We start from the raw sequence: 16412 nt of genomic DNA, 5'->3' as shown, positions 1-16412 counted from the left end.
AACTCCCAGCTTTAAAAAAAAAACTCGAAAAAAATAAATAATAATTTCTATTGTCCCCTACTCACCTGTCAGCGAGGCCCCCTGGTGTCAGCCCCGAAATAATAATCGGATCAAATGTTTCCTCGGTTCCCGATATCGTGATACCAAGCGGACCCCCGTGTCTCTTTAACTCCACAGTGTACGAGATGGAACTACTGTCGCCATCCTCTGTGAAGTAATAAACGTAGTTATTTGGCGATAAAACTATAGAAAATTCTAAGTTTAAAATTTATATCAATTTTATTAACTGATCACGACCCATCAAAAAAAAATTCAAAACTAAGTGTATAAAATATAATGGGTGCCACAGGTTTTAATGTCCCTCGTTGCCCTAGCATGTGATGGTAAATAAGTTACATTTATCCATTCATTGAACACCCATTTATCTCCGGTATTGTCATAATGTAATATTGTGGCGGCCCATGTGTGCGCTGAAGCGTACAAGAGTGCTTTTTTCGTACTGTTATCATATAATAATAAATATCATATAACATTGTAATGTCATATATTATTATAATTATGATTCCATATCACATTGTATTATGATCTTATCCACCCAAATTACATTCAACCTCACATCCCACCTACCTGAATTATCTTCATCCTTCCTTATCTTGAGTCTCACAACATCCTCTGCACTTGCGAGGAGCGCGTGAGCATCTTCCGATGAGACCCCGTCCAACCTCACCCCATCTATCGCAAGTAACCGATCCCCCGCCTCTAACGTCCCTGTTCGATGAGCTACCGATCCTCGCCGAACTTCTAGAATCATGAGTGAGTCTTGCCCGTCACTGGAGGCTGTGATGTCATAATGGGGATTGTTTTATAACAATTATAAACTTTTGTTTAAATTAGATTGTCAAAAACCAACAAAATATTGACAAATTTAAAAAAAAATTATTATTTTTTTAACAGTTTTTGGTTTACATTTAAAAAACTATTCCCTTTACTAAACTTTCCGATGCAAATTTTTGCAATAATTTTTAGCTCTTCAGTTGAAATGTTTTATTTATTTTTAATCTCTCACCACTTACCCCCCACCACAATACCAAGGTCCACCCCCCTTCTCTTGGGTAACTTTGCATGGAAGGTTCCACTGCTTGGAACAACTGACTCTGCTACATCAAACTCAACCTCTATCACCACCTAGAGGATAAATTAAATGAAAATAGAACTCATTTTACGTTATATGCATTTATAATGTTTAAAAACAGAAAACGTTGTATTTAGATTTAAAGAAATTTATAGGAGTACAGTTACAATATTGAGCATTGAACTAGTGATTACCACAACTTACGATATGACTGGTAATTTAATGTAATGGCAAAAAATAACAAAAAGCTGTTCTTTAGCTATTATTTTTTCTTTTCGGTTGAAAGAGTAAAAAAAAGGTTTTTGTTGACTTTTGAATAAAATTCCATATATAAATATTCACTATATCTTAGCGGACATACGGACGCATGCTGCAGCAACAATAATTTAAGTTGTTCTTTCCAATTAAAGTTGTTTGGTCCATCGCTATTATTTTTCAGTTTAAAAAGTAAAAAAGAAGTTTATAAAAACTCCATATAAAAATATTCACTATATCTCACCATGCCAGATAAATAAGCATCGGATAACATCTGTGTAACTTCATCCAAAGTACAATCCTCACACTGATAACCATTCACCGTCAGCAATCGATCTCCACTTTGTAATACACCCGATCTGTGGCAAAATTTAGCATTGAATATTTTCTTATATTTAAGATAGAAACATTTAGTAGTAATAAAGGGGTAAAAAAGGGTAACTTCGGCCCAAATTCCAGATGGTATGCACCACTAAAGACCTCTATTATAGAATTCCGTTATTGAGTGTCTATAAACTGTTTCATAAAAACGCATCTTACAAACTGTTTCATAATAACGCATCTACAGCTTGTAAAATTAGCCTTAGTGGGGTCTGGATGCTATTAGTCTTTAAGTAATTGATGTCTCTGAGAACTTTAAGCCAGGATACCTACAATTCACTATTTTAAACAACATTATCATAAAAACGCATCTTACAAACTGTTTCATAATAACGCATCTACAGCTTGTAAAATTATCCTTAGTGGGGTCTGGATGCTATTAGTCTTTAAGTAATTGATGTCTCTGAGAACTTTAAGCCAGGATACCTACAATTCACTATTTTAAACAACATTACTTTATTCAAACAGTATTTAAATTCGAATTTTTGATCTCACCTATCAGCTGGTCGATCAGGTTCAATGAAATTGATGAACGGAGGAGAAGTGAGGAGCTCAGTGGAGAAGATGCCTCCCTGGAGCTGAATGCCGAAGTTTGGGAGTGCTGATGATGTCATAGGGTCTGTGATGTCATCAGAGGTGAGAAGTTGAACCTCGGTGACCTCCGTGTGGACAACTTGGTTGTTGCTGAGGAAGTCCGTGGATGCTAGGGACACTAGGGGAGGTAGAGTGTTATTATCCACCACATGAGGGAGTAGAGGGTTAAGCGTGAGTTTCAAATCTAGTATAAACCATTTTTGGTATTTTTGCAAAAAAAAAGCAAAATGACAGTAATTTTACACACTTAGAGAGAATTGGTTAAAAGTACGATCTTAATAAAGTAAAGTATCTTTGCAATATAAGCCAATGATTGCACATTAATTAGCCATAATTAGGTGCTGTAAGAAAGCAGCAATGATGAAGTAAGCATGGTCCGTGCAAGAAATTATTAGGATGCAGAAAACCCCAAAAAGTTTGGTTAAATTCAGAAACAGTTTTAATTACATTAAACACCACAATAAAAAGACAGTTAGGTTCTGTTGTTAAAAAGAAATTAGTTAGAAAATTATTCCGTAATCCCCATGTTTAAGTTTAAGTTGTTTCTACATTTTTCATGCACTAATTATCAGCAACTCGTGGCAGACTGATGATTATTAACCCATAACGTGGCACATATAACAAGTTACAAAATTATCCGCTAATAGCTTTTGTGGTTGCAAAATTATCAGCCAATGGTATTGCAACTACAAAATTATCAGCCAATGGCATCGCGACTACAAAATTATCAGCCAATAGCATGTAAGTTGCAAATTTATCAGCCAATAGCGTGTCAGTTGCAAATTTATCAGCCAATGGCATCGCGACTACAAAATTATCAGCCAATAGCGTGTAAGTTGCAAATTTATCAGCCAATAGCGTGCCATCTTACTCCTCATTTCACTTTTAAGTGTTCCATATACGTTGAGTAGTCGTTCTTGCGCGGGTGAAATCTCGGGATAAACTGAGATAAAAGGGAGCTACGGGGTTAATAAGGGAAATACCCATGCATGAAAACTAAAAAAACTGAACAAAAAATTAATATTCAATTAAAAGAACAAAATAAATAGAAATGTTATATAAAGTAGGGGGTTAGTAGCTAGTAAAGTGCAACTATTTTTCTTTTTTATATAGGTAAGGACTTCGTCAAGAAACTGCAATTCATGACAGATTTGGCCCATTACCCCAACAACATAATACCCAGGCTAAGTATTTTGTTCCTGCAAGCAGTATGCGTTTGATGGATTTTAAATTAAGTATATATAACAAGTAAAACTGATTTGTATGTTTAATATTAATTTAGTAAAATGTTTACGGGTAAAAACTATACCAAGAGGAAATAAAACATTGTTTTATTAAGTTTTTAATAAATCAGAGTAAAAAAAAGAAATTGTCACTGTATAAGATACAGGTGTAACAACAATGGTTGGTGTATCGTGTAACAATGGTTGATTGTGTGAGGTGTGAAATGCATAGTGATGTCACAATAGGTTGGGGTGTTATGTTTCATTGGGTTCTAATCTTTGACATGGCTGTGTTTAATGAATTCTCTTTTTTTATTGGAAACATGTAATGTTAGTATTGACACTGTTTAGAAAATCCGTGTTTGTTCGCCTAGGTTTTGCTGAGTTTTTTGTAAGTTTAGTTGAGATAATAAAAAGTGCCTAACATGGAGATTGGGCAGAGTTTTAATGAATTCATATTTTAATTTAGAAACATTTAGCGATTGCATTGAAAGTGACTTTCTGGGTTTTATGTACTTTAAGTTTTGCTTAGATTTGCAAAGTTAAAAAAAAATGTTTTATTCAGGTTTGAGCTTTTGCTTTTATTCAGGTTTTGAGTTTTAGATAAAATTAAGGAGTGACTTATCTCTTCGAAAAAATGAGAACAAATTAATTAAAACAAGACAGAGTAGCAGCAAAACAACATTCTTAAAAACAAAATGCAGGAGTGGCTTGTCAGTGATGCATGATGTGTTTCTCATGTTACAAGCATATGCAAAGTGTAATGATGCATGGCGTTTAATGTTTTGGCAACACTTAAGTAAAAGGGAAGGTCTACCAATTACAAATAAGGAAGTTAAACCATGCAGATAGTGTAGGGGGGTAATGGGCAAACCCTTGCCTAAATCTCAGGTCTACTGGGACGCGGGACCTATATACATAGTAGTACGGAGTACTTTCAATAGTTGATTTTAACTTTTTTTTAAGCAAATTAGTTTTAATTTTAGACCAAATGAAATATTTTAGCGCAGTAGCTTGTTAAGAATAAGACTTAAAAGATTAAATAAAGAAAAAAGTTTATTATGATAGGTAGAAGTTATGAAATAAATTTGAATTTTCAAAAGAAAAAAAGATCTTCATATTTCTGATGAAAAAAAGCTAACTTTTTTATTTAAGGTTTTATTGCCAGAAGATACCTTTTTGGCTTACAATATGACTTGTAGCAACAGCACAACATATTTATTGCCCGTAAATTTTGCATAAAATTCATTCTATGTTGTTTTGCAAGCATTACTAGAACTGATTAAAATGTTTATGATGAAACAATGGCTTCTGTTGGTCATACTCCCCACTACAGTGCTGTGTACAACGTTCAACATTATAACTATGCTGTTTGATGATATTACTGACGAAGTGACCGGTATAAGGAACTGTACGGGGTGTTTGTTTGGAACATTAGACTGCGCTAATGAAGCAGTTTTGAATGCGCTATGTACATGCGAAGACCTAACAAGGGAACAGATTCTGACTCAGACGGAAACCGCTCTAAATAATCAGACGATATCATGGTACTATAGCGACGCAACAATTATTTGCTGTTTAGAAACTTCTCATGTCTCTGGGAAAGATGTTTTGGCTTCTTTGCTTGATTATTCTTATGGGGAGCAATTCACAATGAAATTATGCCATAATTTGAACCCTTTGCTGTTAAATATAGCTATGTATGGTATGAGGGAGATCAGCGTTACTTCTGACACTAATTCGAACTATCCGCTGCAGAATATTTACATGAGTGATACAGATCTATCGGGAAGAACACTGGAGTATAGGAAACACCATATAGTGTTGCTACAAAGCAATATATTTGATGGCCAAAATGAGTTAAAATCATGGAGCACAATAGAGGAAGTTGACAATGACGATTTGAATTCAAAAACTTCAACAGCATTGGAGAGAGCACCCAGTGAAGTGAGAGAAAAAGAAGATGGAAAATTCATGCTGACGCCTATTTATGTTTGAAAAGTGAATGATTTGATGATTTTAATAACAATATCGTTGCACAAACACAAAGTATTGCACAATTTTAAACCTGGATTGTAAAACTGTGTGAAAGTTTAAACAGAACAATGACTATGTATGTCTATAATAATACCTATTTCCATTCACAAAAAATGCGCTAATTTAAAACTGTCATAAAACCCATAAACTACGCCAAATTATTTATATTCACAAAGTGCCAAGAAAAGATAGCACAACAATTTTTCCAATACTTGTAAATACTGTGAAACAATGTTTGATTCTAATTGTTTTAACTATATTTCCTTGTCAAGTATAAAGACTATCAGTGTTATTTATGTGTTAAATAACCATGGCGAAAGTTTTATTTTGGATTGAATAAAGTGTTTTTATCAAAAATATAACATTTTACATTCTTAGCTTTAAAATGAAATAATTCCGTAAAAGGATTACCCAAGATAAAAAAGGACAAGTAAACCTTTTAATAAATGCAACTAAAATACTTTTTTATCAGACATTGTGTTTTGTTTCATTTTTATAAAAAAAACAATATAATTTAAAATAAGAATGATTTCTCCATATTTAAACTTGAAGGTTAAAAATTGTGTAAAATAAGAGTTTTCAAGAAGCGGGGTTATTATGGGTGAAGTAGATTCATGGTTCATTTGAAACACAAAGCATTGTGTGATACAAACCATACATTATGACGAGATAACAACTACATGTGATGTCACAATAACTATATTTGACATCACAAAAGACAAAAGATTTGAACAAAGAAAGTTCAATATTGAATTTGGGAATATATAAGAACCAAGAAATAACTGTAGTTTGAAATACAAGGTTTAAACTTTTGCCCAATTAAGTATGTAAAGCAATAACATGACTGCATTGGGTTTAAATATAAATAGGTCAATGAATAACAAGGTAATGTTATATTTAAAGTTCCCCTAGTTTTGGAAAGTGAAAATGGAATAAAAAAGATTTATTTAAAAAATGGATATTTCTTGGTTGGTATGAAAATTGGACTATATAGGATTTGGAATAATAAGTAATACTATTGGTCTAGGCATGTATTGAAGTTAGAATAAAACTACACAGGATGCAGAATGGTAAGTCATGCCAGTGGTTGATTGATTTATTGAGTTTGGAAGAAAACTAGAGTGACATTTAGACATGGGTGGTCCGTTGGTGGTTCATGCAACAGTGGAAATAAAGTGTTGAGTTGCAGGGTTTATAAGGGGTTATGTAAATGTTGGTTTAGTGGTGGGAGGGGGGGGGTCATGGATGAGCATAAGCTGTAAGAAGTGGTTTACAGTAAAAATTTTAAAGAGAATTTGCAAAATGTTTCAAAGGTTTATAGTATTTTTTTAAATATTAAACAATAAACCTTTTTTTAAAATATTTATTTATATTTTATCATAAAAATTAAATATGTTAGAGAAAACATTGTTTTATTTTTGTCCATACACATCAAAACACAGGGTGTTTTCTGCAACACGAATAACCCATACAGATCCAAATGTAACTAGATTAGTATTGTGTTGATAGAGTTTACATACCTTGTTACATACATGTCAACTGGAGCTTGAGGAAAAGAAATGTTATAGAGAGTTTAGTGAGGAGTGTTTCTATTTATGCTCAGTAGCTGGTAATGGTGGAGCTACTGGTAAAGTACAGAAGTCAAGTAGTAGTTTAAAGGAAGATGTATAGATGTTATGTAGGTGTATGGGTACATGTAAAGAAAGTCATAGGTGTGCAGTCACAGAATTCTATATGTGAAACTCCCATCTATTTGGCTGGTAATGGTGGAGCTACTGGTATAGTAGAAGTACAGAAGTCAAATAAAGTAAGGATAGGTATACAAAAATATGTATACATAAGTAAAAAAAATCTACAGAAGTCGCGGTGTATAGATAGGATAAGTGCATAGAAGTTAAATTATAAGCAGGTTAAGGTTCTTTTGAAACTCTATTTATAAGTGAATTTTTAATTTTTAACTTGTTTTGATATGAAATTAAGGTGTTTAGGATATAACAGTAGATTTAAAGATGATTTTGAAATTAAAATACAAGGAATATGTTTGGATTTTCGCACAAATGTTATTTGTTATCTCTATGGTGGACACGAGTTTCGTTAATATTGTTTTTATGGAAAATTCAACTTTTATTGGGTTTCAAAGTTGTGACTGTCCTGTGGAGAATACAGAACTGAGCAATATGACATTAGAATGTGTGTGTGATGTCACAAACAGAGTAGACATTGGTGATTATGATGTAAGAAACAAACACACAAAGATATGGTGTGTGGGATATTCAAGTGACATAGCAAAACAAATGATGAGAGAAATTCTAAATTTTGCGCAAATTACGAGACTATCACTGATCAACTGTACAAAACTGGCAGACAGCGATATCATAACGCTGTATAATATCAGATCTGTTAATTTTACATCAGCTTTCACAAGAGGAGTGCCGATGTTTGCGAGTGACTTGTCTCGCACGACTGCTTCTTATATACAACATCATATGATCTTTATGGAAACTAAAGTTTTATCCGGCAAGTTTAGACTGAAGTCGTATAGTTATGTCGCAAGCTTAAACGACCACTTTAAAGACGATAAAATCAAAACAGCGCTAGACAGAGCACCAGGAAAATTACGCAAGAAAAAAGACTCAACGTTTATGGTGACACATATTTATGGTCAGAGAAAATAATAAAATACTAAACATAAAAATCCATAAATGCAGTAAAAACTGTTTTGTTTTTTTGCTTTATCATTTTACTGCTGTATTTATAATACTGGCAACTGATATATGTTGTTTCAATAAAAAAAAATAGGTAAAAATACTTCAGTTTTTAGGTGTAGTAGAAACTGTTGTTTTGTTTTATGTTTTATCGTTTGACTGCTGTATGGTATTTTTATTTTCCTGCTTTATCTGTAAAGCTGCCACAGTTTCATTTATGTGTTTTATGTTAAGTACTAATAATCATAATTTCCTTGCTGTCTTTGTAGTGCAATCATTGTATTATAATAAGGTTGCAAACTTTATAATTTTTGAATGCCACAGGTTAATTATGATATGTTTTAATGGTCATAACTTGTAAGTGCAGAAAGATAATTTAATGTAAGTTGTTGTAACTTAGGTGTAAAAAAACATAGATTTTTTGATCAGTTCCAATATAAACTTTACAGTCTATACGCATGGACATAAAAGTTTTTGTTTTTAAAAGCTCGTCTTTATAACTAGTAAATTGTAGGGTTAATTATATTATTTTTGTTGTTTAATAATTGGTTAGTTGTTTATTTGTTAGTAAAAAATGCTCACAACTATGTTAAAACTAAACCAATGCTTAAATGCAACATCTATTAAATACACCACCTGTTAGCCTATTTCCTTTCCAAAATTTAACATCCAAAATAAAAATTAAAACAAAAATCACGAACTGTTGTGGGTCAATACAAAATACCTTAAATAGGAGAAAAGACTTTATCTTTTCTATAAGGGTGAAGTCTACAGTTAGACACACCCATGTCTTAGTAGTAGCCCTATTGTCCATTGACCATCAACATCCTGTCTGCTATTGTATGGACTGTAGTGGGGCGGTTTATGGGCAATGAATAATAGAGATTTTTATCATAAGGGTGAGGTCTTCAATGAGGTACAACTAAGCACTAAGATCTGGTATGTAGACTTATTGCCCTATTTCTAAAAAAACTAGCAGTATGGATTCTTATTACAATGTAGCACACTGTAGCACTTTATATTTAGGCCAGAGTTGACACTAACAACATCAGGTAAAACAACCGAGCAACATAATGGTATCGACTTACTAGCGCTTGCTGCATATTTCGGTTGTTGCATTCGTTTCCGATTCATCCGGCTGCTCGCTCGACCGTAACTAGTTAGAGTGCCCCCGTGTGGCTGTCTGAATCGATGTGTGTTTAACGCAGATAACGATTGAGCGCTCGATATAAGGGGGGTGAACCGATTCTCTGTGGAAATAAACAAGGGTAACTATCTAGAGCGGGTAATGGTTTAAAGAATGCACAGGGCTGGAATACTTTTGAAGTTATAACACGATTAAGTTTAGATTTCTTCATGCTTGGATATGAGAATCTGAGTGTATAGTCTACAGCTTCGTGGGCGGCTTTTTTGTTTTTGTTATAAAACATTGGGCATTAAAGTGGGCTCATGTATTTATATATGCCAATTCATCATTTCTATTTACAAGCAATGTAATTTTGGGAGATACAGAATGCAAGTGGTTATACTTTTCCATGCAAGGTAACACACAAACATTTACGTAAATAGATTCATCTTCTCTGCAAAAACTTAACGGGAGAATTTTAATAAATGTTTTTTTTTGTCATAAAATAAATTACTCACGAGAGAAAGGTGTGGCAGCGATGGAGAGATGGGAAACCGGAAGAATCTCAAGTTTGACTTGATCGGAAGAAGATTGAAGAAGATCGGAGGCTTCTCGGACACTAGATGTCGCCATGGAGATGTTATCAATGGAAAGAATGTGATCACCGATGTGTAGAGCTCCGCATCTGAGGGGGGATAGGTATTGTTTTATTGTGGATGTCATAATGGACACTATTTTGTCATGTAGTAAAGGGGTATTGGTAATTAGCATAAGGTGTGAGGGCCATCTTTACATTACATACCTCGACAGTGGCCATGTGCCCATGTGTGTCTGGTTTTAACAAGTGAAGAAGACAGCCATGTTAAGCTACAAACCTGTCAGAAATACTTGCAGGCTTAACACGATCAATGCAAATGACAGGTTTCTTTCTATAAGTCGACTTGGCCATAGTAATCCCCAACTCAGCACCCGGCACTTTAGATACCTCAATAAGCAGTGGCCCAGATGCATTAGTTACCGCTTCTGTGTGGAAAGTATAATGGTAAATAAAATTTGACAACACAAAGGGTGATATAGTTAAAATACAATTACACACATACTGGTCAAACATAGAGAACTTCATTGATTAATGGGGCGATTGCAACATGCTTGCACAAAAGAATATCCCTTTTGTACTACAAAAATATATTATTTTCACTAAAACAGCCATAAATATTTTGCCTTTTCGAGTGTTATAACCTTGATGAAGATGGGAGTCGAAACATCGGTACGCAAATAAATGCCAGAAAAGCTATTTTAGAAAACAAGTATAACATGCAAGACAACACAGTTTTACGTTAGAGATTATCTGTTTGTAAACAAGAATGCAGTAGGTTCACAATTCTATTTCATACACAGTGGCGCAGTCGAGGGGGTTAGGGGGTCGCAACCCCCCCTTATAAACCCCCAAAAAAACACATATTTTTAAAAAAATTTTGAAAATTTTTTGATTAACACCCCCCTTTTTTTCTGGCTGCGCCACTGTTCATACATATTCTAAATCTAAAGCTACATTCCTAACCCACCCATAACAGAAACATCATATTCAATCGTCATTGTGGCTTCGTCACCACAACTTTGTATCTCGTTAATAACTTCCTGCAAGGTGGCGCCGATGAGCGGGGTCGACCCGATTGAAATAATTCGATCACCCGTCTTTAAGGTTCCTTCTCTGTATGGGTTTTACAAATAATGTTTAAGATTCAATTAAAACAATAGTTCCTAATTTTTTTAATTAAAATGGGGGTTTCTAAAAAAAGACACCATCCCCTTCCGCTCATGCTTAATAGAAACCTGTCTCTTGTACCAGTTTAAATTACTCACCCCCTCCTACAAACTGCATCTTTATATTTTCGCAGTAAATCATGTTTATTTATTATTACTCATAGAGAAAAGCGTCTTGCTTTTATTGAAGTTTTATTTTTATTAAAACCACCCCTTATGATAGGCCTATAATCATACGGTTTGTCATGTTCTTTAAGACTTCATAAACCTTACATGTAAAATACCACAATAATCTATGTAAAGTAACAATTTAACCTTGCTGCAGGTGAATCGGGTCGTATATGCGTAACCACCAGAGGTCGTGACCTGCAGTGTTGGCCATGGTTACCACCCCGTAGAACGAATCCAAACGATCCGTGTTCTTTCTGGAGGAAAACCTCCGTCGTCTTTTGAATGATAGTTGATGTCTGGACAGCTGTAAATGGGATATTTATATTTATGTATTTTACTTAAAATATTAACTTTCATTTTCCTCTTTGATTACGATATTGAAAATTTAGAAATATTTTGAACAAAAGACAGGATATGGCGACAAAACAACAGTTGGAACGTTCAAAATGAGCGTGGTGAAAAATTCAAAATAAGCATGGTGAAAACAATTGTTGGAACATTCAAAATAAGCGTGGTGAAAAAAAAATCCTAACCAAAAAAAAGATCTTGTTATTAGTAAAAGGTTGTGGGTAAACAACATGAACTGTTCTCATTACAAGAGTGACTTAAGTTTAAATAAAGGATTAGGTTTCTTGTTGTTGTGTCATAGTAGATATTATTACATCAGAGTTGCCTTGATACATACTTGTAGGTGGGAGAAGATATTCAATCTCCAAACAAACTTTTTCGCTGATATTTTTCAACAAACTGATAATTTCCCCGTGTTTTAGTTTCGTAGACCGAATTCCATTCACTGAAGTTATGATGTCACCAACTTGTAATTGGTCACTCCTGTTTCAAAACAATGATCATTGTCTTGTAATAAGTGTGTATTGTAAACAATTTGGTTAAAAAACACATATATAAATGTATTATATAATGAAATTTTATATAAATATATTTATAAAATTTTGAAAAAAATAATTAGTAGAAGCCAAAAAAGGATAATGGTTTAGCACTTCTGCAACAAGTGTTTAAAATATATTACAAAATTTAGTCAAAAACAAATTTAAAAAAAATTAAAATAATATTTTGGAAAATAGAAAAGCTCTTTAGCCCCACCTTGCAGCGATGCCAGTGCTACGTAGATTAGACACACGAGGGCGGCCATCTTTATCCGCTCCACCAGAAACAGTGAGTCCAAGTGGAACGCCATCAACTTTAACCAAGTTCACTGTGGCTTCACCACGTTCATCCTCTGTGGGGTTAAACAAAATAACGTTAAACCAATATATGGGACGAATGGATTATTAATTTATTGGAATTTTTCTATTTTTTAATGTATGGCTGACAATTTTTTTTAATGTTGGTTGATTAAATGAATTAATGTAACTTGCTTTATTCTTACAATGCGGAAACAACAATTTGGATGATTTTATTCAATAAATTTTACTGTATGAATATGTATGATAATAATAGACAACCATTAATGAACCTCTGCATTGAACTTAAAACAACTGCCGGTAAGCATGTTGGATATATAAGTTAAAGGGGATTTAGAAGTTTAAAAGAATAAAATTATTAAATGGATTGTAATCTTACAAATAAAAAAGTCATTTAAATCTGTTAATCACATGCATTGAAATCAAAAAGGTCTATATATATATACATTCTACAACATAAATATATCTTTCACTAAACACATTCACAGCACTTTTGAAATCGCGCAAAAAATACTTTGAATGCTATTATACCAATCTTGGATTTATTTATATTAGATCAAACTAAACATTTAATCAAATAAACCAGATAAGCTATCCATCCAATGCTATGTTGCTATGAATAATTTATTGTTCAAGGGTTGGCGCTTAAAAACCCCAACATTTTGCCAACGCCAGCAATTTCTAACAGAAGTTTAACAATAGGAACATTAATATTTAATATGTAAAAAAATGTATATATATATCTTTATATATATATATATAATGTATTTATAGTTATACATATATATATATATTTATATTTTTACATAAATTGATAACTCACAATATAAATATAGCCATAAACATACATTTTAAAACAACTATATACATTAATATATTTCCATTTAAGAAAGGTTTAAAACAAAAGTTGAACAATATTACAAATATTATAAGATTTCTATTTTACCTGGTATTTCTTCCACTCTTGCTGGAACAACTTGTAAATCCTCTTCTGTGATTGGTCCTTGGTTACCACCTGTAATAAAGGGTGAATATTACGTCATAATGATACCATTTTAAAGGCAAATAAGCACTTGGTAAGTGCGGGTTTTGAAAATTATATGTTTACTGGTTTTCTGACGAAAAAAATTGAATTACTTTACATATATATAAGTGCAAACCAATTTGTTCACCTATCAATATATGATAAAAATAACGAATTTAAAATCTAATTCAAGTCACACACACACAATACCCATATACCCTTCATACTTTACTGCCATAAAATAAACAAACTGAAATAGTTAAAAATGATAACAGTACAAGAGATATATGTAGTCAATTACCAAACAACAAGAACAAAATATCACTGAAAACAAATGTAAACATGTACTATAAAATATGGAATAAGAATACAGATTACTTTGCTTTCAGATTAACATTTTATATAAAATTATAAAAATATATATTAACAATGCAACATACAACAAATTAGCACAAAAGTAACAGAACTTCATTGTGTAAAATGTGAAGTATTAACACTCAATACAAACTAATTCAAACCAAAATTCAATTTCTGTTTTTGATGGTTACAATCTAATTACTAAATAAACTACTGAAAGCGTATATACCAGAACATAGAATACTATTCCTTTGATCGGCTTTATTATAACCATCGTCGCCCGCTTTCCTTCTGTTTCCGCATAATAATGACATTATTTATAATACGTCATAAACGAACTCAATTCAATTCTAGAATAAGCGAAACTCAAACGAAAAATTTTCGCGCAAAACGACCTTTTTCGTTTTTTTTTGCTAGGTAACAATAGAAGTAGTTGTTCTAAAACGGCAGCCACAAGAATTTTGATAATATCGGTATGTTAATTTAAGAGCAACGTTTTCATACAAACACGTACTTTTAAATACAAATAAATATAGCCCTGCCCTACCAAAAGGAACTGAATTAATTACTCATTAAAATTAGGAACAAATTTCGTGTTTTAGCAATGTATATTTAATGTAGAACGAGACCTAAATTTAGCGTAGCTTTCCACAGCAGCACATTTCACTTCGCTTTAAAACAATGTTAAAATGATATATAGTAGGGTGGGGAAAGATGGGACACCTTTAATACATACTATCCAAATAGCCTGATCGTGTTTTAAACAATTAACAACGGCCTGTGAAAGTCGTGAGGATACGGTTTTATAATTCATTGAATGTTCTTTGTTTACTACCCAATGGAAAGAGAAAACTAAACGAAAAGGTGTCCCATCTTCCCCACCCTACTATATTTGGGATTTTTTTAACGTGGCAATGTTAGGTTTTGAAACGATTTATAGTAGATGGTTTAAACTATTTTTTTCCTTTCTATTCTATACGGGTAAGGTAATTCTTGAGAAGGATTTAAGCCGGGTTTGGCCCATTAACTATTTAAGTATATAAATAAACCCATGAAACGGGTATGGCCGATTGGCGAGTGTTTAAATTATAACAAGACGATTAATTGTTAAATTTAAAGTGACGACGAAAACATTGTCACCAAATAATGACACCCATTAGCACAATGGTATCTGTTACGTCACAACGTATAATGACGGTTGAACTTACGACCTTTTACTGGTTGTTACGAAACAATGGCAGACATCGATAGCCAACGCCGGATGTGCTACACGCGATTAGAGCGTCGATAGCGGAAGCAATTAACTGCGATTGGACAAACATGCTAATATGACGTCACAATACGACCTCACGTAATAGTGATATGCGTATAGAGATGTAAAATGTTAAAAATTGTTTTTTTAGCAATGTTTTTGTTCGTACATCTTCTTCTAACCTCTGTAACATAATGTGCTTGTTTTGGAGAGAGATTGGTCTTTTAGCAAAAATTAACATGGGCATTAAAATAAATTAACAAAATGTTTCTGCATTAATTTTGCTAAGGTTTCTTCTTGCCATGCGGCCACACTACCCTATTCTGCAAAGTTTCTGCAGTCGACTAGGCCAGGGCAAGCGCTGTAGTAAAACGCGATATAAACAACCATATATGGTACCACACGATGCAGGGTGCAGACATTCCAACCATTGCGTGCAACTCATGTTCCAACAACGCACCGGAATCTCTTTGATGTCACTATTGTATAACACGTTTAGAGGGGGTGAATTATATTATACTTTTAAATGAAATAAAAATAATTATTTAAATTTTAGTAATTTTTAATTAAATTTAGCATTTTATAAAAGAGGATTCTTTTTTTTTTGTTTTAACGACTACCGTTTAGCTGTTTAATTCTTTTGTTGTTCTATTAATTTGATCTTCGCTTCATCGCTATCGTTTTTAAAGCAGTAGAAAAAATCGCATTTGTTCCGGTTTTTGATATTATTTATTTAAAATGTAGACTTTGAATTGAGCTTTTGTGTAAAGTGTAACTCATTTAGTGAAATTATACGATTTACAACGACTTGAATGAGATTTAGCTTTAATACAAATTATATGTTACATGTCCCATACAATAGCTGCGTAAAATCATTATTAGGAACTGTTATGTTAGTACTGTGCTACTATATAATTTACACATTCTGCTCTGTACTGTACCATGCCACTATATTGTACATGTCAGACATAGGGTTTCCTAGTTTCCACGGTCGTCGCATATTTTACCATCATCAGTATATCGCATCGCGATTTGGGCAACCGCACTTTGACGTTCTGTTATTTCTATTTTCGTCACTTAATGCCAGATTTTTATCACAAAACGCACGTAATTTATGTTTTACCGTATATTAGCGTGGTTTCGTATACATGTCCCGTCTTTCCGTTTTGTACATTATTACATAATCTTC

General features: G+C 33.0%; 3 protein-coding genes across 6 annotated transcripts in view; 2 read left to right on the top strand and 1 right to left on the bottom strand.

Moving 5' to 3' along the window:
• LOC149734330 (glutamate receptor-interacting protein 2-like) overlaps positions 1 to 16412 on the bottom strand; it is a 33964-nt gene that overhangs the window by 4606 nt on the left and 12946 nt on the right. For 2 of the 4 annotated variants that reach the window (XM_089881893.1, XM_089881890.1), the window contains exons 2-15: positions 13537 to 13605; positions 12490 to 12625; positions 12074 to 12219; positions 11533 to 11692; positions 11019 to 11164; positions 10329 to 10476; positions 9972 to 10138; positions 9416 to 9577; positions 3234 to 3305; positions 2264 to 2480; positions 1632 to 1746; positions 1074 to 1185; positions 628 to 837; positions 66 to 207 (exon numbers count right to left, since the gene is read on the bottom strand). In XM_089881893.1, coding sequence (XP_089738019.1) covers positions 66 to 207; positions 628 to 837; positions 1074 to 1185; positions 1632 to 1746; positions 2264 to 2480; positions 3234 to 3305; positions 9416 to 9577; positions 9972 to 10138; positions 10329 to 10476; positions 11019 to 11164; positions 11533 to 11692; positions 12074 to 12219; positions 12490 to 12625; positions 13537 to 13605 — 2002 coding nt within the window. Of the gene's footprint in view, positions 1 to 65; positions 208 to 627; positions 838 to 1073; positions 1186 to 1631; positions 1747 to 2263; positions 2481 to 3233; positions 3306 to 9415; positions 9578 to 9971; positions 10139 to 10328; positions 10477 to 11018; positions 11165 to 11532; positions 11693 to 12073; positions 12220 to 12489; positions 12626 to 13536; positions 13606 to 14200; positions 14345 to 16412 lie in introns of those variants that run through there. The other 2 variants (XM_089881892.1, XM_089881891.1) reach the window with 2 other exon arrangements.
• On the top strand, positions 4637 to 6082 carry LOC149734332 (uncharacterized). Its single transcript, XM_089881917.1, has one exon. It carries the CDS (start codon positions 4873 to 4875, stop codon positions 5581 to 5583), a length of 711 nt encoding a protein of 236 aa, XP_089738043.1. The 5' UTR covers positions 4637 to 4872; the 3' UTR covers positions 5584 to 6082.
• LOC149734331 (uncharacterized) lies at positions 7558 to 9023 on the top strand. Its single transcript, XM_089881918.1, has one exon. The coding sequence runs from the start codon at positions 7632 to 7634 to the stop codon at positions 8295 to 8297; it is 666 nt and encodes a 221-aa protein (XP_089738044.1). The 5' UTR covers positions 7558 to 7631; the 3' UTR covers positions 8298 to 9023.

This window comes from Ciona robusta, chromosome 7 (genome assembly GCF_009617815.1).
Source record: "Ciona robusta chromosome 7, ASM961781v2".
NCBI classification, from domain to species: Eukaryota; Metazoa; Chordata; class Ascidiacea; order Phlebobranchia; family Cionidae; genus Ciona; species Ciona robusta.
The sequence above is the reverse complement of the archived record's forward strand: the minus strand, read 5'-3'. Positions and strand labels throughout refer to the sequence as shown.

Coding starts and splice junctions, on each gene's coding strand:
- LOC149734332 (XM_089881917.1), top strand. CDS start 4,873: ATGTTTATGATGAAACAATGGCTTCTGTTGGTCATACTCCCCACTACA.
- LOC149734331 (XM_089881918.1), top strand. CDS start 7,632: ATGATTTTGAAATTAAAATACAAGGAATATGTTTGGATTTTCGCACAA.